Raw genomic sequence first — 21,562 nt, 5'->3', positions numbered from 1 at the left:
CCCCTCCCCCCTAATCTCTATAAAATAACGTAATTAATGTTGAGATATAGTATTTTATAGTATTTGATTTTTGTTTGAACAATTATTTAATGCGTTCGTATTAGGTTTATCAATCGACCGAACCATTTATATAATGCTTATAATGCTAATATAGTAATATGTCACTTTCAGAATTATTATTCCATTAAAGTAGGTGTGTTTGAATTAGTTATATATTGACGCAATAGTTTAAAAGTCTACTAATAATGCTGTATAACTATTTCCTCCAACTAATAAAACAGCACAAGGTGATGATGATATATATACGTTGAGTCAACTCCTTTATTGTTCCGTTAGCCAAAATTAACCAATTCAACGACTTGAAAACTATGATTCAAATTCAACATGTTAAATAAAACTGTGTGAACAACAATAAGGTTTTGTTATTATTAGTTTTTAACCTAGATAAAGTATTACAGTATTACTCCATATATAGTTGTGCAAGAGTTGTAGTTGTCGTCAGTTGGTTGGGATTCAAGAAGCATTATGGAATATGGAGTCACACCAATTATTTTATAACTTGTAAGATATGAATTATATACCTCCGTTGAAGCTTAAATTGTCTTTTACTATCATTTATTAATTAGTTTATTACGTACCTTATTGTCATAATTCGAAATATATCCATATGTTATATGCATGTTAGAGATAAAAGGATTATCTGAACAAGTCACAACATGTAGGAAATAACTCAAAGAAGTAGTGGAAGCTAGAACAAAACACGAGGATCTCTGTGTCGTTGTCTAGTTTCAAGTGAAGCAAATAAGAGTTTAAACCAATAGCTCTTGGCCTAGTGGTAATGGAACTCCAGCTGGAGTGCCTGCCCTGGGTTCGAGTCGCCTTGGCCACCTTCCCGTCTATAATCGTGCGTGCCCGGATGGAAGGCCTCGTGGGAATTAGTTTGGGCTTACCGCCTGGGATCCCCCACGGATATCAAAAAAAAAAAAAAGTTTATATAATACTAAGACATGATAAAAAAAACGAAAAAGAGCATAAAATGAAAATTCATTCATAGACAAAGGTGTTCGAAGCGTATATACGAAGATCGAGCGTTACGTTGAATCCTTGTTTTTTTTTTTTTTTTTTTTTTTGTTCACCCTTGTGTGTATGTGATCAAGTCCCGCTTTTCCGAGTAAAATCTGCTTTAGTTATAAACCATTGAGATTCTTTAAAACAAAAAGGTGGAGAAAGTGGAGCATCAACAAACAAAGAGCCTTTTTTATATAGTTCCATAATATTATGGGTGAGTCAACCCTTTAAAAAGAAACCGGAGATGCACGAAACCTTGAATTGATCCTTGACCCAGCCAACACCATATGTTTTTTCTTCTGGGGTACTTATTCGTTTATTAAATCAACTTGTTATTTCCCAGTAATTTAGTATACGATTATGATATATTCATAATATATATTCACTTACCACTTATATAAGAAAAATAACAATTGCCAGTTATACTAACAATACACTATTAATCTATTACATGATAACATTCTTGAATTAATGTATCTTATGTTGCTAACATATTAGACAAAATTTCGATAGCCATAAAACTATATTAAGCTTGTACCCGCCAACTTCCAATGATATTTTTAATATGTTATCACATGATTACTATTGTGTAATATTACATTTTGAATATTAAAAAATTGCCAAAAATACCACATTGATAGTACCATTTTTTATATTTACAGTAACCACTTTTACCTTCACTTTTAATAAAAGATAAAAGACATTTATAACTCTAAGATTAACTAATCTACACATAGAGTTTAGAGATGAGAGGTGAAGTAGGGTTTTTGGAATGTAAAATTTAGGATTCTAATAAATATATAAATAAATACTTTAAAAAGTATAATTTTTCTAAGAAATAGTTTCAAACATAGTTTTCGATTTTCAATAAAAAATTGAAAAAAATCGAATTTTTTTTCCAAAAAAAAAAAATTATAAAAATGTTTGAATATGAAAAAGTATAATTTGAAAACATGAAAAAATATTTATAAAATATTTTTAATTTATTTAAATAATTATTTATTATATATATAGAAAAAAATGTATAAGATTATTTTGACACTCAATGAAGCATGCATTTTTAAAAATGTCTCTTTAGTGGTGATAAACATAAATAGTGGTACTAAAAAGTGGTAAACATGAAAAATTCTCAATATTTGATCTATTTTCTTAAAAAATTAATAGAAGATGGTAAATTCTAAATTTGTCATAGTTTATTGGCTATCTAAATTTGTATAAATGTATGACTATGCGGTGGCGTATTATTTGTATAGTTCACAATCATTTTGTATAATTTTTATTTTGTTGACAAAAAACTATATGTATACATTACCAAAACTTCGATATTCATCTTTGAATCACTCTTTTTGTTTTAAAATACATGATGCTTAAAAAAGTTTCTGATATTTCAAAATAAAAGATATTTTCATATTTTAATAATAGTTTTTATATTTATCAAAAACTAAATAACTAATGATATTTGGTAGTATATTTTATAATTAATTAAATAATTTTTATTTTTATTTTAATGATATTTTCAGATAAGAAACAAGTTTTTAATAGTTGTGCAATATCCTAAAATTCTGGGTGTAATTGGTAATAAATAAAAAATATATATGGAATGATAGGAATTATTTATGGAATTTAATGGAATGAAATCAACATTTCACTTGTTCCAAAAACAAAAATTTTAAATGATTTTGCAAATAATTGTTAATTTTTTCTGGAACAAAATGACATGTTATGGAACCAAGTAAAATACTTTTTTTTGTTTGTTTATTGTAACAGGTGAATATTTTTTAAAATGCAAAAGAATTAGGGCCCCCAAGGAATTAAGCATTCAGATTTTATTTGAAAAATGTATTCCAATTTCATCTTTTATGTAGTTTGGAACGACTTATTCTAGGTTCACCAACCAATAGGATTATATTATTTTATATTTGATATCCTAAAAAAAAAAAATATATTGTCAAATTATATTATGTTTTTAAAATAAAAAAGTTAAAAATAATTAATAAAAAATAGTAGTAGTAGTTATAAAATAAATATTTTTAACGTCGCCAGCAAAACACTAAATCCTAAACCCTAAACTCTTGGATAAATCCTAAACTCTAAATCAAAAATACTAAATACTAAAACACTCAAGGATTTAGGGTTTATGATTTAGGGTTTAGTGTTTTTGATTTAGATTTTAGGATTTATCCAAAAGTTTAGGATTTACCCAAGGGTTTAGGGTTTACGAAGGATTTAAGATTTAGGGTTTAGGGTTTAGTTTTTTGCTGACGACGTTAAAAATATCGTTTTGAAAAATTCTTTTTTTTTATAATTACTATTATTTTTTATTTATTTTTTTTAAAACAAAATATAATTTGACAATATTTTTTTTCTTTTTTTAAAAGATGTCGAATATGAAATAACGAAATCTTAGTTGGTCAATTTAAGAATAAATCTTTTGGAACATATGAATACTCTCTCAGTTCTTAAACATAGGATGTTTGGAAAAAAAAAATTATGTTCCAATATGTAAGATGTTTTCATATTTTGATGTAACTTTAATTTTATCAAAAACTGTGTAACCAATCAAATTTAATAGTTCTATTTTGTAATTGGTTCAGTTGTTTTTAATTTGTAGTTTTAATAATACATTTTAGATAAAATATAAATTTTTTTAATAACCGTATTTTACCAAAAACGTCTTATATTTAATAACGGAGAGAGTAATTTTTAAGAAAAAAGAGATGGATAAATTTGGGAAACAACTGAACTAAACTAAACTTTGATTACCCAAAAAGAAACAAAGTAAAGAAAAGGTGAAATATTAAAAAAGAAAAGAAAATTGAATGTGGGAAGAGATGAGAAAGAGAGATCTTTAATGAAAGAGCAAAAACACTGTCATCTTACCGGTTGCGTCATCATCAACCCACAACACTCTCCTCTCTTACTTTTACTTTAGCATCCTCTTTAAATTTTCCCGAGAAACACAAGAAAAAGAATCGAAAAAGCTTTTTTCTCTGGGTTTATTTATTGATTGGTCAGTAACTCATCTCTCTCTCTCTCTATCTCTCCTCGCTTGCGTCATCTGTTTGGTCTCCTTCTTGCTTTTTATCTCTAGCAAGTGCATAGAATTTTAAAAAGAGAAGTAGAGAGAAAGATTCAGACATGGGTTAGTCTTCAGTTTTTAACAAGTCCTCTTCTTCTTCTTCTTTGGCTTTTTAGGGTTAGGGTTTTTTTAGGTGAGAGAGTGAGTATGCGTGAGTTACATCCTTTTTGAGCTACTCTGGATTCTTTACACGACCGCCCTCTCCGCCGTCGCCGCCTCAACGAAGAAGAAGAAGAAGAAGAAGACGCCGAGCTTCCTCAATATGCTCAACCAATGGCAGACGAAGCTCACCACTTTCTCCACCCTCCAGCACCACCACCGCCTTCTTCAATGAGGCACCGCGAGGCGGCGAACGGCGGCTGCGGCGAGATCGTCGAGGTGCAAGGAGGTCACATTGTTCGGTCGACGGGAAGGAAAGATCGGCACAGCAAAGTCTGCACGGCCAAAGGGCCACGTGACCGGCGCGTGAGGCTGTCGGCTCACACGGCGATTCAGTTCTACGACGTTCAGGACCGCCTCGGCTTCGACCGGCCCAGCAAAGCCGTCGACTGGCTTATCAAGAAGGCTAAAGCTTCCATCGACGAGCTCGCTCAGCTTCCGCCGTGGAACCCCGCCGACGCAATGCGCAACGCCGCCGCAAACGCGAAACCGAGAAGAACCGCCGCTAAAACTCGAATCTCTCCGTCGCCGCCACCGCCGCCGCCGTCGCAGCAGCAACAGCAGCAGCTTCAGTTCGGTGGATTCGAGGGAGTGGCTGAGCATCGGGGGAACGAGTCGAGTTTCCTCCCTCCGTCGATGGATTCGGATTCTATCGCTGACACTATAAAGTCGTTTTTCCCGGTGGTTGGCTCTACAACGGAAGCTCCTCCTCCGAATCAGCTTATGCACAGCAACTACCATCATCACCCGCCGAATTTGCTTTCTCGAACCAATAGCCATAACCAAGATCTCCGTCTCTCGCTGCACTCGTTCCCGGATGGTCCACCGTCTCTTCTCCAGCACCACCACTCCGCGTCCGCCTCCACCGCCGAGCCAGTTCTGTTCTACGGACAGAGCAATCCGCTAGGGTATGACACGTCGACGGGTGGTTGGGAGCAACAGTCAATTCAGAGGCTTGTGGCTTGGAACAGCGGCGGAGCAACCGAGACAGGAAACGGAGGAGGAGGAGGGTTTCTCTTTGCTCCGCCTGCGGCGACGTCGTTTCAGCCAGTACTTGGCCAAAGCCAGCTTTATTCTCAGAGGGGTCCCCTTCAGTCCAGTTACAGTCCCATGATCCGTGCTTGGTTTGATCCTCACCACCACCATCATCAATCCATCTCCACCGACGATCTCAACCACCACCACCACCATATTCCTCAGCCGGTTCACCAAGGTGAATTCTCTTCCGGTTTCCGCATACCAGCACGGTTTCAGGGTCAAGAAGAGGAGCAGCACGATGGTCTCTCCAACAAACCGTCATCTGCTTCCTCCATTTCTCGCCATCGTTAACAATCCAAACAATTATCCTCTATGTTCCAGGTTATTCCGAGTTCTGTCTTTTTTTACTTCAAGCTCAGTACTTTTGAAGTTGTCCTGTTCGTTGAACTAAAAAAAATACACATTTTGCAGGGCTTGTCAAGCTTCCATTCACATTGAAAGCTTTGGCTTAGATTGTTCGGAACAGGGAAGACGTTTGTATTCAATGGCTTGAAAGAAAAAGGCAGGAAAAGGATGAAAGAGTAGAGAAAAAAGACCATACAGTCTCAGGTTCTTCTTCTTCCAGTATCCTGACCTTGTCATTTGTAATTTTCATCTTTTTTTACCTGTAGCTCAGTTATGGTTAGATTCCAGGGTTTCTTTCTTGTTGTGTTGTATCTGAAAACCTTTTTGTTGTGTGTTGTATCATCATCATCATCCTCTTGTTACTGCAATAGCCAGATACTTGAGAAATCTCAGTTCCCTGTTCTTGTTGTGTGTAACTCCATGGATGCTGTAATAAAGTCTTGCACTTTCTCTTTTATTTTCATATGGGTTTTGCTACCTTTTTCTCAGCTTTTAAACTGTTAAAAAACTAGGTTGGTAAATACCCTCTCCAAACTAGATATGATCATTGTTAGGTTGATCCTTATATCTCACTCTATCCTTTTGGACCCAATGATAAGAAAGTTAGTCATTTTCAATGAACAGTAAGTTTTGAATTGTTGCTTCTTCTAGAACATCATTTAGCCAGTTTCCTTAAATTACAAGTGAAAATTTTCCTCACAAGGAGTAATAAAAAAGGATTGTTTATCTTATATCTGATGTCATTAATTGTTCTCTCTCACACACCTACTTTAGTGGTAGGAGGGAGATCCACCAAACTTGAATGTGATCGTTGTCTTCTTTCATTAGTAAAAGAATGGGGACATGAGATAGGTATAGAGAGCCGCCCATGTTTGTCTAAATGTAGGAAGTTGATCAAAACTAACTCCCATCATCTCCATCATTCATCTTTATACAAATAATTTTAGATTCTACAAAGTTAGTCAAAAATACAAACTTGGGTTGAAATGCATGGTTTCAGATGTTCATTTTATATTCATTTAGCTGATAGTTATTAAAATTTCAACCTTTTAAAAGAAAAAGCAAACACCTTTTCATGTGATGTAATAAATACATCACCAACCACACCAAATGAGAAGGTTGAGATTATCACAAAGTACCTTCTACTAAAAGATAGAAAGGCTGAGAATCTTTATTTTAAGGTCTCATGACTCAATCATATTCAATCTACAATAGATTCCCTCTTTTTTATTTTGGTTTGTCAACTGATAATATCATCAGTAACTTTGTTCTCTAAGACAGGTAGATAACATAGTACAGTGTAACTGTTATATGACCAAGTAAAACATTTCACACTAAACCTCAAAAAAATCTAATGGGTTTGAGAGTGATGTTGAAGAAGAAGAAGATGGAGCCAAGATTGTAAAAGAGCTATCACTTTAAGAATGGTCCCCTCTCTCTTTTCACTTCCTGTATGCCTTTAATTTTTACTGACAACATAAAAGGTGATTCACTTTTTCTTTTGAGAGAAGACTATGACGACTCTTAAAGACTAGTCAGTTAAGAACTTGAATACATGTGAAACTCAAAAGAACATCTCTAAAGTTCTGTGTCTCATCAACAATTATATAAACACGTGATATCACATCTCAGTCTTTGATATGAAGTAGACAAAACATACTGTATATGAACATACATTGGAAAGTTTCTGTGACCAAATTGGATAAGGTGAACATACAGGTTCAATTGGATAACAAATTAAAGAATGGTCTTAAGGTGAAAAAACAAAACTCAATCTATGAAACCGGTTCTTCTGAAAACAGCATTCCTTACCTGCCGGAGATCTCTCCCTTTAAGTGTTCTTCCAGCTCCTTCAAGAACCGAGCAAGACAATAAAGAAGACTTCGCCAAAGACCGAGCTACAATCTCATGTGGAGGAAGCATTTCGCCTTCTTCTTCTTCCTCCTCCTCATCCTCATCCACCACATCAGTAAGCTTGAACTCCTTCTTATGACGATTCATCATGGCCAAAGATGCTAACGGCACTTGAACCGGAGCTGACTGAGGAAACTTCCCTCCACCTATAAAAGAAGCTGTATATGGAAGCCTCTCTTGAGGCGGTTTAGGAGCTGAGGGAATGGTTCTAGCGGAAGATGAAGAAGGCGAGGAAGAAGCTGCAGGCTTATGGTGAAAGACGTGGTTGAGGTAGCTGTTGCCAGAAGGTTCGGGAAGAGCAGCGAGGATACCAGAAGCTTCCACGTTTTTCAAACCGCTTTTGCTCCTCTGAAGCTGGCGAGCAGGTGGGTGTTGCGAAGGAGAAGAAGACGGCGGAGTGTGAGTTACGTCTATCGAGAAGATGTCGTCTTCATTGAGCTCACCATCTGCAGAAACTGAAGCTGGAGAAGACGATGAAGGGATATCGATGCGTGGACTTTTGTTCATTTTTGCGAACGTGTTGAGAGCTGTGAATCAAAGAAACTTACGTTAATTTGATCAGACAAAAAGTCTCCACCATCATTACAAGAGATTAGATGTATACAACACGTAACTGAAGTGTGGAGCTTTAACTAGATCGGTCCAAGTTTGAAAAGTTTTGATTTTTAAAAAATTAGAAAAATGTCGTTTTCAACCAAATCTTTCAAGAGATTTACTGAAAGGAACTCAACCCTGACGTGGGATTCTCACAATAATTTGATGTGAACAAGAAAGTTCAGTCATTTTTCCCAGAAAAGTCTAATTGAGAGAGATTGCATCAAACAGTAAGGTCGAAATACTATTAAAAAAGATGAATTTAAGCAATTATCATTCAAGAAGGATTAATATTACCTCAGCTCTGGGAAAAAAAGAAGGAATACAGCAGCAAATTAGATGCGCACGACCAGAGCTAGCTAGCGATCTGAATGTTTAGAAGCGACAGAGAGAGAAAGAGAACACGAAGAGACAGAGAGAGACGAAAAGCGACAAGACCTGATTCAGATTCTATAACTTTAGTTATGTCGCCGACTCCTTGTATCGATGGCCCAATAGAGTAAGCCCAAATAGATTAATTTTAAAAACTGACATAACGGTGAAGATCTTTCGTCACCGTTAATGAACTCGCAGCTTCCTTTGGGTCGCCGACATTCGGGTCCTCAGATCGGTCTCGTCGGATCTGAAATTTTGGGTCTTACATATTTAGATCCAATAGAACAATTAGAATTTGTTTGTTCGGATTTAGTTCGGGTCTTGTCGGATTTTGATCGGTTCAGATATTATATAGTTGGATCTAATAGGGTAACTAGAGTTTGTCGGTTCGGATTTAGTTCAGTTCTAGGTTGGTTTTAGTTCGGGTCATATTTAGTTGGATCCAATAGGATAACTAGAATTTGTTCGGTTCAGGTTTGATTCGGTTTTGAGTCGGGTCATGTCGGATCCGGCCCAAAAATACCCAAAAACACACAAAAAAACTTGAAAATATTTAAATACCCGAAAATATCTAAAATTTTACCCAAAATCTGATTATCCTAATTATATTTTTGAAAATTTAAAATTTTATCTGAAATCCAAAACCATATCCGAAAACCCATATTCGAAACTTAAAAAAAAATATCCTTTATACCAAAAATATACTGAAACACTCATATATACCTAATATATATTAGAAATTTCGGATATTCTTCGGTTTCGCACACAACAAGATCCAATAGGGTAAAAGGATCGGTTCCTATCCGCACCGGGATTTTTCGGGTCGGTTTTGGATCGGATCTTCGGATCCGAGTAAAAATGCCCATGCCACTTTGCGATCACATTTGGTGATAAGTTCTCCGGTTTCCTAGCTGGTTTGTTCGGTTTAGTGACTACGCATTGAGCCCTAATCTCCCAAGGTCGAGCTGCTATATCCACCGTTATTTCCAACTCAATTCCTAGTTTTCTTTGTCAAGGTTAAACCAAGCTTGACCTAGATACTGTGTAGTATCAACACTCTGCTGCAAAAAAAAAAAAAAACCAGAAAGTGACTTGATCTACAAGGTATCTGAAACACAAACAAGTAATGTATCTATAACGCACCGACCGTCCACAACTAATGGGCCACCCACGCCTGCTCTCTCGGCCCGTGGGTCCATCCCGTTTCAGCGATCGGTCCGTTAATTTTGCTAAAGGCTCGAAATCATTGTTTACTGACCCTGCAATCACCACCCGGCTTTTTCTCATGCTTTGGCCTCACTCGCACGCTATCGCGAATCACTTCCCGATAGGTCACCCATCATTCCACTACTCCAGCTCAAACACGCTTAACTCTGGAGTTCTTTCAGGATGTGCTCCGGAAAAGGTAAGTCAACTTTGGTGACATAGGTAGCCAAATCAATTCTGCCTTTTCACATATCACAACTCGGGATGTTACAGTATATGAGTCTCAGGCCGTTGGCCTGATGAAAGAAGGCATAAGCCATTGCTCGTTCACGCTTCACTGTAGCCTCTTCTTTCAGTTGTATCATCGCGAGAATTTCTATTGTTCAAGAACATCCACACCACTCAACTTCTAGCTGGTGCGGCTAGAACTTTAAGCTTCAACCGATTTTTTACAACATTTTGTTCTGGAGTCTGTCTTGTCTCACCATATACAAACGTTGTGTTTGTGATCTCAATCTGTATATCGGACTGAGTTCCTCATTGTATGACCTTGGACCAATGAGTTAAATCTCTTTGCGCTTTACAAGCTGCTTAGTCTTTTTCTCGTCTGAAGAATTCTCAAGAACCATAGTTGTGGATAATGAAAAACTAGTAAGCTTGGAAAGCCCTTTGAATGTGAATAATAGCTATCTCTATGTTAAGCGTATTATAAACTGAGCTTGATTTGATCGGTTTGAAACAGTTTATTGTTTCTGAAGGTACCTAAAAAGAACATGTTTTGAAGTCACTAGTATACAAGAATGAAACAGAGTTTTTTTACTAATGTTGCCTCGATCTAATTTGTTCTGTTTTGTTCATTCGTAATTGATGAGAGAATGGTACAATCAGCCAGATCCCATGACAAAAGACTATCAGTATTAAGCCGACAGATACAGAACAACAAAAGGTTTTATTGGAGAAGATAAAGACTTAACCAGAGTATGTGATAGTATTACAGTGATATGGTGTTTAATATGTGTTCTTTCTTTTAAGGCACGAGAAGGTTAATGATGAGTGGTGCTTAAGCAAATGGCGAGAGAAAGAAGAGTTGAAGCTTCGCTCTCTGGTGATTAAACCCATCTTGGTGATTGACATTACAACCAAAAGTGAAAGGTGGTGTTTGATCTTTTTCTTCAAATACAACAAGGTGGGTCTGTCTCTAATAATTTAATAAGTTTTGGGCCAGTGTGATAAAACTGATCAAAATAATGGATAACACTCGGCAAAAAATGTTTAGCTTAAGAGGTTTCTCTGGTAGTATTGATTAGTTTGGGATTGAATTGTTAAATTTGCTAAAATTTAAGGGTGATAAAAGACCAAAAAATTAAAAAAAAAACTCAAAATGTTCCCGGCGGGGCTCGAACCCGCGACCTTCGGCTCATAAGACCAACGCTCTAACCAACTGAGCTACGGGAACTGCTTGCAAGTATATTCTGTTTTTTGTATTTATTCTATTTTCTGCTTGTATATGTGGTATTGTTAGCTCAGGACTAACAAAGGAAGAAGAGATGTTTTGCAGTAAAGGTTCTATCATACAAGTATACAAACCATGACTTAAGTTTAAGACGCCACAGACTTTGCATAGGAAGAGAACACATTCTCAGATATACCGGTGGCAAGCCAAAAAGCTTGGAATATTGGAGATGATGATCCGGCTACTTTCCCTACAAAACATAGTATCTATGTCGGATCTAAGGACGATGTTTCCGAGGTCAACAAGGTGCTTCTCAAGTTGATGTCCATTTGTTCTGGTAATTAGGCAAAACTATATACAGATGTTCTCCTTTTTTTTAACTTTGTTTTCTTCTCGTTCATTGGCTTGGTGTAAGTTTCTCAGATCATTATAATGCTTTCTTTTTTTATATAAACATATTCGACAATCTATGAACAAGAAAATAAATGGTGCTAGAGGTGAAGAAGATTAAATAAACTTCTGAGGAGCAACCAAATGTACAAAGAACCAAAGAAGCCTATACAGTTTTCATATTCGCTAAGCCAATCTCAGCTTTAGACTGTTATACAAATTATGTGCCCAAAAGTTTTAAATTTACAGAACTTGGGGGCTGAAACTTACCCTGACTCTGTTACTCTTACAAAACCAATATTCATAAGCATTGTTGAAAAAACCATAACGTCTATTGGGTTGAACCAGCAGAAACCTCTCCTCCTATAAACTTTTTATCGTTCCTTCTTCTTTTCCATGACCAAGTGCCTCTGATTTACACACTGGGCAAATGTTCTTGATAACCAACCACTTCTTCAAACATTCTGCATGATACTCGTGTCTGCAATCCAGCGTTGCGATCTGATCTTGGTTCTTGTAGTTTTCCTGTCAATCCCCAGTTAGGAAAAAGCCAGTTTTACTACCAATAAGAGTGAGTGAGGAATGTTTGCATAAGCTTGGAGGATGAAGTCTCAAGATTTCTTGGGCTTTACCTGGCATATAGTGCAAGAATCTGTTTCTAGATCGGTAGATGTAGCATCTTCCAGGTTGATTCTGGTCGATAAGGACGTTCTTCTTTTCAGAAGAGCTTCCACATCTTCTTCTGATAAGCCAGTCTTCACAGTGCCAATATGGTCGCTCAAAGCAAGAAGCTCCTGCGCCACCGCAGGTTTGTATGTTAATAAGACAAGAAAAACAAATATATAAACTCTTCACATGCCCTCACCTCATATGACATGTCCTCTATGTCCAAGCGCATGTCTTGATGATGATCAACATAATCAACAGCATTGTAGAAGCCTCCTTCTCTGAACACTGCAACTTCCTAAACATAAAACAGAAAAAACGCCAATAATAAAGAATAAACATTTTTGAACAAAGTGACACTAAAAGATGAACAAAATGTGCTAAAGAGGATGTTAATTACATCTGTGGGAAATGCTCTAAAGCGAGGCAGTCCATGGTTTCTAAGAGTCGCTGCAGGTACAAAATCATCTAGGGGACGTTGCGGGTTTATACTAAACCCAGTTGATTGAACTGGTCCCACATGACTGTAGGAAGCATCATGAATATTCATGGGAACAGTGTATGAGACTGAAGCCAAGTGAGGGAATAAGGTGGGAGGAGGTGCCGGATGATGGCTAAAATGGTTGTGTCTAGGGTATACAAATGGTGTTTGGTTTCTGCTACTAGATGTTTCATGGTATCTCGGAAAGCAGACATTACCAGAGTTTATGGAGCCAGTAACACCGTGACCTAAGAAATCAAACAAGACGAATAATTAAGATTTTCAAGAACTTGCATAAAGACCAGTCTCAGTGTTGAGAGAATACGGATATTAATTACCATGCATATAAGGTACAGAGGGTGGTTGGGGCCAAAGCGAAGAAGAGGATCCATCAGATGTGTTTCCATTACAATGTTGGTCATACCAGACTGAGCCAGGAGGTGGAAAAGGAGGAGCTAGATAGCTTCCTTGCACGAAATTGCTATGAACATGGGAGAGAGGCGGATCCATTGTAGCTGCTCCTGCTCTGTTCCTCACACTCCTCTCATCTACTGGTTGTGGGCCATAGTGTGGGAATGGGAAAGGTGCTTCTGCAGTGCTTTGATACTGAAAATTTCCGGGCATTACTTGAGTGCTCTTTCTTTTGTATCCCTGACCCATAACACGTGCATCCCTCTCATTTTCAGTGGAAGTACCTCCAGGAGCAAACGGTGGAGCATGAAAAGGCGCATAAGGGAGATGGAAATGTGGTGGGGTTGACATGGCAGGACCAAAATTGGAAGGACGTTGATGATGATGGGACTGTTGAAGCCTGTGTAACATTGAGTTGTTGTTGTCATAAGGTTCGAAACTAGGAACAGAGATATCTGGAGGAGGGAGGCCAAAAGTTTGAGAATGCTGCTCCATGTCTAAACCAGTCAGCATAGCTGCAGAAACCCCCTGGCAGTGGAATTTTAGAAAGGTCAACAACATTAGAGAGAGAGAAAACAAGTGAAATTCTCACATAAAAGAACAAAAGCTGATTCTAGCAAAGTTTGTTTCAATAAGCACAAGTATAATATTTAAAACGTTCTGACTTCTAGCAATGGAAGCAAAACATACAAAAAAAAAAAAGAGAGTAAATGTTCTTCTCTAAGTATGTCCCCAAGAATGTAAAGTCTAGAAACATTTCCCCTGTGATTTTTTTTATGGTTAAGTTATAGAGAGGCACAAAGAAACTGTATCCACAGACAACACATTGAACACTCAAGCTTCACGGATACATTGTGTAAAGTATGAAAATCTAGCTGCATAGATCAAATCCTAATTCAGAAAGCAAGGAACATCAAAATAATATACAAAGATAAGTCCATCAATGCAATATTGCAATTCTTCAGCAGCTCCTCAATGTAATCTAACCATTTCAAAAGATGATCAACCCACCAATATATTACCAAACGACCATATACTCAAAATAATCTAAAGCTCGAAGATCCGATTATTTGCGATGATCATAAGAGATTGACTGATTATCCAGAGTTTAATCAGGGAGATAGAGATAGAGATCAAAGGAGGAGGGTGATGGAAGGTTTTTTATTTTATTTTCCTCTTTTCTCATCAGTTTTTCTTTTCTTTTACGATATTCTCTTATGCTTTTTATCTTTACCTTTTTTAAAATATAATATTTTTCACTGGTTTCTTAGCTTTCTGACAGCAATTGTTTTTTTTTTGGCTAAATAAAATTAATTGACTGTTATCCTAATTATGAGAAAAACGTTGTTATTGGTCAAATTATTTGCTTTTATTCAGTGAACACGAACTTTAGATTTCACATCTAATTAGTTAATACTACTTTGAATAATAAGATCACTTTTGTCTAGTACCAAAGGCATTTGCCAATTTAACAAAGAAGAAGAATGTGGTAGCCTATAGTGAATACTAACATGCTCTTAACTAGTAACGATTTTGAAAATCAATGATACTTTTTGCGTTGGCCAAATCTCCAAAATAGAACATTTCTAAGTTTATATCACAAAAATAGCACTCAAAAACTAAAATGATCAAAATAGCACATTTCTAAGTTTATCCTTTGAAAATTTTAATTTTTTTATTTTTCAAAATTTGAAATCTTATCCCCAAAACCTCATTTCTCAACTCTAAACCCTAAACCTTAAACTCTAAACCCTAAACTCTAAACTCTAAACCCTAAACCCTAAACCCTAAACCCTAAATCCTAAACTCTAAACCCTAAACCCTAAACCCCAAACCTTAAACCCTAAACTCTAAATCCTAAACCACACCCTTTAACTCTAAACCCTAAGTTTGTGACTTTTGATAAAACATTAAGTGTTATTTTTGTGACTTTTGACTTTGAGTGTTAGTTTGGGAACAAAAATTTGATTTAGTGCTATTTTTGTCTTTTTCTCTTTTGTGTTCCTTTTGATTTCATTATTTTCTAATGGTGGTTAAGAGTTAGGCCAAACGAATTAAATTCAATGTCTAATTAGTAATTTACTTACCAACAACAACAAAAACAAAACAATAATAAAAACATTAAAATCAATCTTAATATTAATACGCGGTTTGGTTTAGTTAAATCAATCTTACCGAAACGGTGTCGCTTATGCATAAGCAGACATCAAGAGCTGTTTTCAATAGGTCTCCTCACTCTTGAGCCGCCTAGTTCGTGTACGAAGAAGAAGATGAGTTCTGATCTGAAGAGAAAGCCGAAGAAGAAAAACCCTAAACCCGTTCAGATAAACCCTAATTGGTCACTCCTCCAACAAGTTAGTCTCCTTCTCTCTCTCTCTTACCCCTCCTTCCTCTTCCTCCAGACTTTGTTCAGCCATTGATATCTCCTTCTTTGTTTGGTTCTCTTCATTGTCACTGCAGAAGCTGAAATCTGATTCGAATAACTCGGGAAATCGAAAATCGTCAAACAATGACGACTCAGATAATCCTAGGTCCATATTAGGTACCAAAAGTTTCGAACATGAAGTTGGGTTTAGATTTTTTTTAGACATAGGTTTGGTCTCTCAGTGGTTCAACTCTTGCAGGGAAGCGGAAAGAGAGACCTGATACGGAGGTGGATGTTCCTAAGATTAGTCCCTTAGCTCCGGTTAATGACGATTCCAGGTTAGCTTTGTGGACTCTCTCTGTCGCTAAATGCGTTTGATTGCTATGTGGTACTAACTAAGTAGCTGAGAGATATACACTGTAATTGACAACAGTTTATAGCATTTTTAAACAGTGTTGATAGAAAATGATTCTTTGAGCCAATCTGTGTATATCAAATCTTACCAACGTGTGGGGTAGTTTGACAGATGAAGTGGCTATGGACTGTGAAATGGTTGGTGTCAGTCAAGGAACCAAAAGCGCCCTTGGACGTGTTACCTTGGTATGTATACATTGAATGCCTTTCTCTTAATCCATCTTCTTGAGGATTATACCCGTATCTCCTCCTACGTGAAGCTCACTGGTTGTTTCACAGGTAAACAAATGGGGAAATGTTCTGTACGATGAGTTTGTCCGTCCAGTGGAACGTGTTGTTGACTTTCGAACGCATATTAGTGGGATTCGACCTAGAGATTTAAGAAAGGGTTGGTCTTACTTTCATCTTTTCTTACCTTCTTCTTGAACCTGTCAACATTCATTCCTATCCTCTGAAAGTGAAAGCTGAGGCTTTTTAGTGTGCAAATGAATTGGAACATCTGCTATAAAGTTTGGAACTTTCATCTTTGTTTTAATCTTCAGCCAAAGATTTCCGAGTTGCTCAGACCAAAGTAGCGGAGTTGATCAAGGGGAAGATTCTCGTGGGACATGCCTTGCACAACGATCTCAAGGTCTGTCTGTGGTTTTTATCACAAATCTCGAATCTGATTACTTTGCCTAATACATAGTTTTAACAGAACTAGACTTTTGCTACAGGTTTTGCTGTTAACTCACCCGAAAAAGGACATAAGGGACACAGCAGAGTATCAGCCTTTTCTCAAGTATTTCTCACATCTCACCAACCCCTCTTTTCTCTCTTCATCTTGTCCTAATGAACCCATCTGTAATCTTCCAAACAGGGACAAAACAAGAAAGTCTCTGAAACATCTTGCATCTGAGTTTCTAGGGGCCGACATCCAAAACGGAGAGCACTGTCCTGTAAGTTTCTACATCTGACAAACATCTTTGATCCCACTTTATCATGTTCTTTTAGTTCCGCAAATCTCAACTCTTGTTTCCATGACAAGATTGATGATGCAAGAGCTGCAATGCTGCTTTACCAGAAGAACAGAAGAGAGTGGGAGAGAAACGTGAAAGACCAGACAAGGATGAGGCTGAAACAAAAGAAGCGTAAGCCTAAGAAGAAAGTAAAGGAAGCTAATCACACCTCAACTGTTTGAATCAACCAAACAAAGCTAAAGCAAACATTCTGATCAAACAGAAACCAACAATAGCTGAAAAGTTTTGTTCGTCTCTTCCATTTTTGATGTGGGCTTTACTTGTTAGCATCAGGTTCCCACAATGTACCATCTTGTTGTATACAAGTTTATCACGACGTTATACCATATTGGCTCCTCCTGTATCATCAAAATACTCATTCTTCTCGGTTCACTCCAATTAGGCTTCCAACATTGTCTAAGTCTCTATTCCCTAATATGGGGACTAATGGTTTTGATTTGGTACATGCATAATGACTATTCAATTTTTGTTCGGTATCCACGATTACTAAATGGTTTTGCAACTGGTTCGAGCTACATTCCTCTAGCTCAATTTCAAGAATTGACACATTGAGCCGGTTGGTTTATTAAACTTCTGGTTGAATCAATTTCGGTTTGGAACAAACCGGGTTGGTCGAAACCAGCAGCTTGCAAGTAAACAAACCCGCTCTGCGGACGCTAATGCTGCCACGTCTTCAATTTTCCGTTTCTGTGTTACATAAAAACCTTTAAAGTCTTAAAATAGAAGAAGCAGATTTTCGCATCGACGGAGGAGAAATACGAGTGATGAGATCATTGCGCGGTAGCTCTATGGCCGGATTGGTGTCTCATCCGGCGAGGTTAAGTTCCCTACGTAGCATCTTCACCGGTTGCCGTGCTGTGATGCTGCCACGATTCGGCGGCCCGGAGGTTTTGGAGCTCCGGGAGAACGTTCCGGTGCCGAATCTCAATCCGAACGAGGTCCTCGTCCGTGCGAGAGCTGTCTCCGTCAATCCTCTTGATTGCAGAGTGAGTGTTCTCTGCTTGCTTGATCCGCTTTCTTTGATTACATTTCATTTGCTTAGCGAACATGCATTGGATATAATCGGAGATTGCTGGATTAAGATTGGCTTTATTGATGCTGTGAATAAGAGTAGTGAGATTGATCTTATGATTCTTCTGTTGATATTGGCGTGTTGATCTCACAGATACGAGCAGGATATGGGCGTTCTGTGTTACAACCGCATCTACCCGTTATAATTGGACGTGATATCAGTGGTGAAGTTGCAGCCGTTGGTAACTCAGTGAAGGCATTTAAAGTAGGGCAAGAAGTTTTTGGTGCGTTGCATCCTACTGCATTGAGAGGTACTTATACTGATTATGGGATACTTTCTGAGGAGGAACTTACTGAAAAGCCATCATCGGTTTCTCATGTGGTAAGTAGGAAGATCTATATAGTATATTAAATACCCTTAAAGCCTGTTTATTGAATGCTTGAATGTCTGTATTGCCTAAGCCATTTTTATTGTTTTCCGTTAAGAGTTTTCATCTTCTTTTGTCTGCTTCTTGTAGGAGGCGAGCGCTATTCCTTTTGCTGCGTTGACGGCTTGGCGTGCGTTGAAGAGTAATGCTCGGATACTCGAAGGGTATGATTTTTGAGAAACTATTATTATCTGCATGTGGCAGGAAGCTGATACTAATACATTCACAAAGATGCTTTCTTGTTACTTGTTTAATAGCATGGACTCAACAATTTCTTCCTATAAACCTTTCTATTTGCAGACAAAGGCTATTAGTTTTTGGAGGAGGAGCAGTAGGTTTTGCTGCAATCCAGCTGGGCGTAGCCTTTGGGTGTCATGTTACAGCCTCTTGTGTTGGTCAGACCAAAGATCGTATACTAGCAGCTGGTGCCGAGCAAGCTGTTGACTACTTAACCGAGGTAAGGATAGAATCTGTTTATTTCTCTGCTGATCCAAAGTAAAGCCATGATTATATTGTTCTGATTCATGAACCTGATCTGTATCATGGGCAGGACATTGAGGTGGCAGTGAAAGGAAAGTTTGACGCTGTGTTGGATACTATTGGTCGGCCTGAGACCGAGAGAATAGGCATAAACTTCTTGAGGAAGGGTGGCAACTATATGACTCTCCAGGTATACAATAGTTCTTTTGTCTCTGCCTTGCGAGCTACCTTTGCTCTTAGAAAAGTGTTTTTATTCTCTCTTGCATTGATCTATTGAAGGGTGAGGCTGCATCATTGACTGATAGATACGGTTTTCTGATTGGGCTTCCGCTTGCAACTTCACTCTTAGCGAAGAAAAAGATACAGTATCAGTATTCTCATGGAATAGGTAAAGATTGGATCATGCATTACTCTCTCTTCGGTTTCGTAGGAACTATTATGTTAATAAGACATGTCCATCGAATAGGTATAAATCAAATTTTGAATGTAATGAACTCAAAAAATTACAGACTACTGGTGGACGTATATGAGGGCTGATCCTGAAGGTCTAGCCGAGATTCAGCGGTTAGTTGGAGCCGGAAAGCTAAAGATACCAGTGGAAAAGACGTTTCCTATAACCGAAGTTGTAGCAGCTCATGAAGCCAAGGAGAAGAAGCTGGTTCCGGGTAAGGTGGTTCTAGAGCTCTGAACTATATATACATAGGGGTAACAATAATAATACCTGCAGAGCTCCCTAGCAGTTCGTTCCTTTTTTTAGAAATTACACGCATGGGAAACAAATGTTTTTTGCGTCTGGAGTTTTCTGTAAATGAGATCTATCAGGCTTAGGATTCACATCAAGAACATAAAGTTTCTGTATAGACTTTCCCAATGGTTCTTTTTATTTAGACATTGTCTTTGTTGCAAGTTGCAGTAAACCAAATTAAATCGAGTAATGAAAAATGGTTTAGTAATGTGTTTTTCTGTTGCTGTCATCTATCTATTGTATGTGGATCTTATCAATGCTTAGGTTTGATTTATCCACAACATATTCCAAACAAACAACAAAACAATCACTGTAATATGCTGAATTTTATGATCTTGATGATTACAACATTGTCTGAGATCTAAACCCTAAGATGTAAGGTGTGAACTATTGAACCATGAGATAACGTAGATGTCAAATTCAATTAAATAAATTATACATAATTGTTAAATACGTGACGCGAAGCCTAAGTTGATCACATGATCGAACAAATCCAAAATTGTATGCATGTGAGTTTGATGATCTTCTGGATTATACACATGTGAGTTTTTACAAACCATTGCTTTTAGTCTGAGATTTGAACCATATAAGATCCAAGTCTCGAACTATTAAACCTTAATTAAATACTCCCTCCGGATATGAATGTAAGATGTTCTATATTTTTATCTTGTATACAAATGTATGATGTTTTGAGATATAATTAATGCATTTATTTTTAAAATTTAAACATAAATTAAAAGTAAAATTAGGAGTGGTGAAACTTTATTGATATAATCAAAAAGTAACAACTAAAATATTGTATTTATTGTTTCGTGTGTAAAACCTTAAACATCTTATATTTAAATCCAGAGGGAGTATAAGTCATACATAATTGCTAATTGTGTGACGCGAAGCGAAAGTTGATCACATGATTGAACGCAAAGCCAACCTCATAGCATTCACTCTACTTTTTAGTTTCTTGATTAAATAACAAATACTCTTAATAGTTAATTAAATGACCTCGAGTTGTCATTAAAAGCATAACATGGCAGGTGTTAAACAGCTTATTAAATGAATGTTTTGTCTGGTTCTCGTCCTTTAATGGTCCAGTCAAACTTCTGTATCCCTCTGCCAGATCAGCAAACGAATTTAATTCTTCACACGCGCTACTATACGCGTGGTATACACAGCCTTCTTACCGAGTAACGCTAGCAACGTCATCGGTGGGACAAGGAAACATTCTTTTGTTTTTCCCGTCCAAGCCTTCGAAACTTTTTCAGGTACATGTCACTGTTATTGGCTAGTAAACTAGTAATAAGTCAGTAAAACTCTTCCAAGTCGTAACATTATTTCAGTTCTTTAGTTTCTTCTAAAGATCTAGTAAATTCATATACTCTGTTCTACTCTACATACTCTATTATTTGTTGGGGACCAATGAGCACGTGTTTATAATTTCATCAAATTTATTGTCAGTTAAATCGCGTAGGTCTCTGTTATCAATTTGCCATTTATTATATACATAGTTATATTCTTATACAGCAGTGTTGATTCTTGTGGAAACTGGATTGTTACATTTTTATACTAGTCATAGTAAGAAAAAATGATATGGGTTAGTCTAGGATTTTTTTTTTTTTTTTTTGTGAGAGAACGCTAGGATTTGTTGTTACCTTTGTAAATAGCTTCTCCATATATATCATGCACTATTTTTACAAAATTTGTCTTTGTAACAAATAACTTTAAGATAGCCCAATGAAGTATGTGTTTAGTATTTACTATATACTCATATATAGTACAGACAGATAATTTTAAATTGAGGAAGAGATATTGGTGTTTAATTGATAAATTAAATAAAAGTACGAGTGTTTTTAGAAGCATGTTAATGCAATGTTATGGCTTATAGTGTGGTCCTCTAGTCTTTTAATGGTCTGGTCAAACTCCTTTC

General features: G+C 36.9%; 5 protein-coding genes and 1 non-coding gene across 8 annotated transcripts; 3 read left to right on the top strand and 3 right to left on the bottom strand.

The window, feature by feature from the left end:
- Nucleotides 1-3,937: 3,937 nt before the first annotated feature.
- LOC106295776 (transcription factor TCP4-like) lies at nt 3,938-6,152 on the top strand. The gene is made up of 2 exons (XM_013731754.1): nt 3,938-5,665; nt 5,756-6,152. The coding sequence occupies exon 1, from the start codon at nt 4,421-4,423 to the stop codon at nt 5,633-5,635; it is 1,215 nt and encodes a 404-aa protein (XP_013587208.1). The 5' UTR covers nt 3,938-4,420; the 3' UTR covers nt 5,636-5,665; nt 5,756-6,152.
- A 1,121-nt stretch (nt 6,153-7,273) lies between these two features.
- LOC106293007 lies at nt 7,274-8,664 on the bottom strand. Its single transcript, XM_013728676.1, has 2 exons — nt 8,495-8,664; nt 7,274-8,130 (listed from the first exon to the last, which is right to left on the bottom strand). Exon 2 carries the CDS (start codon nt 8,108-8,110, stop codon nt 7,460-7,462), a length of 651 nt encoding a protein of 216 aa, XP_013584130.1. The 5' UTR covers nt 8,111-8,130; nt 8,495-8,664; the 3' UTR covers nt 7,274-7,459.
- Nucleotides 8,665-11,160: 2,496 nt separating this feature from the next.
- TRNAI-UAU lies at nt 11,161-11,234 on the bottom strand. The gene has a single exon. It is a non-coding gene; the product is annotated as a tRNA-Ile (tRNA).
- Nucleotides 11,235-11,734: 500 nt separating this feature from the next.
- On the bottom strand, nt 11,735-14,379 carry LOC106343676. Of its 3 annotated transcripts, none has more exons than XM_013782955.1 (6): nt 14,276-14,379; nt 13,107-13,710; nt 12,688-13,016; nt 12,487-12,585; nt 12,254-12,415; nt 11,735-12,146 (listed from the first exon to the last, which is right to left on the bottom strand). In XM_013782955.1, the coding sequence occupies exons 2-6, from the start codon at nt 13,690-13,692 to the stop codon at nt 11,985-11,987; spliced, it is 1,338 nt and encodes a 445-aa protein (XP_013638409.1). In that variant the 5' UTR covers nt 13,693-13,710; nt 14,276-14,379; the 3' UTR covers nt 11,735-11,984. The 3 variants fall into 3 exon arrangements, with proteins under 3 accessions (XP_013638409.1, XP_013638407.1, XP_013638408.1); XM_013782953.1 differs by having other exon boundaries at nt 13,107-13,707; nt 14,167-14,372; XM_013782954.1 differs by having other exon boundaries at nt 13,107-13,707; nt 14,191-14,372.
- A 1,003-nt stretch (nt 14,380-15,382) lies between these two features.
- On the top strand, nt 15,383-17,369 carry LOC106292874 (RNA exonuclease 4). Its single transcript, XM_013728545.1, has 9 exons — nt 15,383-15,533; nt 15,640-15,721; nt 15,804-15,882; nt 16,063-16,144; nt 16,238-16,346; nt 16,501-16,589; nt 16,675-16,739; nt 16,818-16,896; nt 16,986-17,369. The coding sequence occupies exons 1-9, from the start codon at nt 15,450-15,452 to the stop codon at nt 17,136-17,138; spliced, it is 822 nt and encodes a 273-aa protein (XP_013583999.1). The 5' UTR covers nt 15,383-15,449; the 3' UTR covers nt 17,139-17,369.
- A 319-nt stretch (nt 17,370-17,688) lies between these two features.
- LOC106292889 (reticulon-4-interacting protein 1, mitochondrial) lies at nt 17,689-19,847 on the top strand. Its single transcript, XM_013728556.1, has 7 exons — nt 17,689-17,963; nt 18,143-18,370; nt 18,507-18,580; nt 18,717-18,873; nt 18,967-19,086; nt 19,176-19,284; nt 19,406-19,847. The coding sequence occupies exons 1-7, from the start codon at nt 17,742-17,744 to the stop codon at nt 19,582-19,584; spliced, it is 1,089 nt and encodes a 362-aa protein (XP_013584010.1). The 5' UTR covers nt 17,689-17,741; the 3' UTR covers nt 19,585-19,847.
- The last annotated feature ends 1,715 nt before the right edge of the window (nt 19,848-21,562 follow it).

This window comes from Brassica oleracea, chromosome C5 (assembly GCF_000695525.1).
Source record: "Brassica oleracea var. oleracea cultivar TO1000 chromosome C5, BOL, whole genome shotgun sequence".
Classification (NCBI taxonomy): domain Eukaryota; kingdom Viridiplantae; phylum Streptophyta; class Magnoliopsida; order Brassicales; family Brassicaceae; genus Brassica; species Brassica oleracea.
This window is presented reverse-complemented; position numbering and strand designations above follow the sequence as displayed.

What these genes read in the sequence shown, in the direction of transcription:
- LOC106295776 (XM_013731754.1), top strand. Translation starts at nt 4,421, where the DNA reads ATGGCAGACGAAGCTCACCACTTTCTCCACCCTCCAGCACCACCACCG.
- LOC106293007 (XM_013728676.1), bottom strand. Translation starts at nt 8,110, where the DNA reads ATGAACAAAAGTCCACGCATCGATATCCCTTCATCGTCTTCTCCAGCT.
- LOC106343676 (XM_013782953.1), bottom strand. An exon ending in TAGAGGACATGTCATATGAG is followed by an intron (nt 12,416 to 12,486) that starts GTGAGGGCATGT and finishes GCGGTGGCGCAG; the next exon opens with GAGCTTCTTGCTTTGAGCGA. An exon ending in ATTCTTGCACTATATGCCAG is followed by an intron (nt 12,147 to 12,253) that starts GTAAAGCCCAAG and finishes GGGGATTGACAG; the next exon opens with GAAAACTACAAGAACCAAGA.
- LOC106292874 (XM_013728545.1), top strand. Translation starts at nt 15,450, where the DNA reads ATGAGTTCTGATCTGAAGAGAAAGCCGAAGAAGAAAAACCCTAAACCC. An exon ending in CCCTTGGACGTGTTACCTTG is followed by an intron (nt 16,145 to 16,237) that starts GTATGTATACAT and finishes GTTGTTTCACAG; the next exon opens with GTAAACAAATGGGGAAATGT. An exon ending in CCTTGCACAACGATCTCAAG is followed by an intron (nt 16,590 to 16,674) that starts GTCTGTCTGTGG and finishes CTTTTGCTACAG; the next exon opens with GTTTTGCTGTTAACTCACCC.
- LOC106292889 (XM_013728556.1), top strand. Translation starts at nt 17,742, where the DNA reads ATGAGATCATTGCGCGGTAGCTCTATGGCCGGATTGGTGTCTCATCCG. An exon ending in AATGCTCGGATACTCGAAGG is followed by an intron (nt 18,581 to 18,716) that starts GTATGATTTTTG and finishes TTCTATTTGCAG; the next exon opens with ACAAAGGCTATTAGTTTTTG. An exon ending in CTGTTGACTACTTAACCGAG is followed by an intron (nt 18,874 to 18,966) that starts GTAAGGATAGAA and finishes TATCATGGGCAG; the next exon opens with GACATTGAGGTGGCAGTGAA.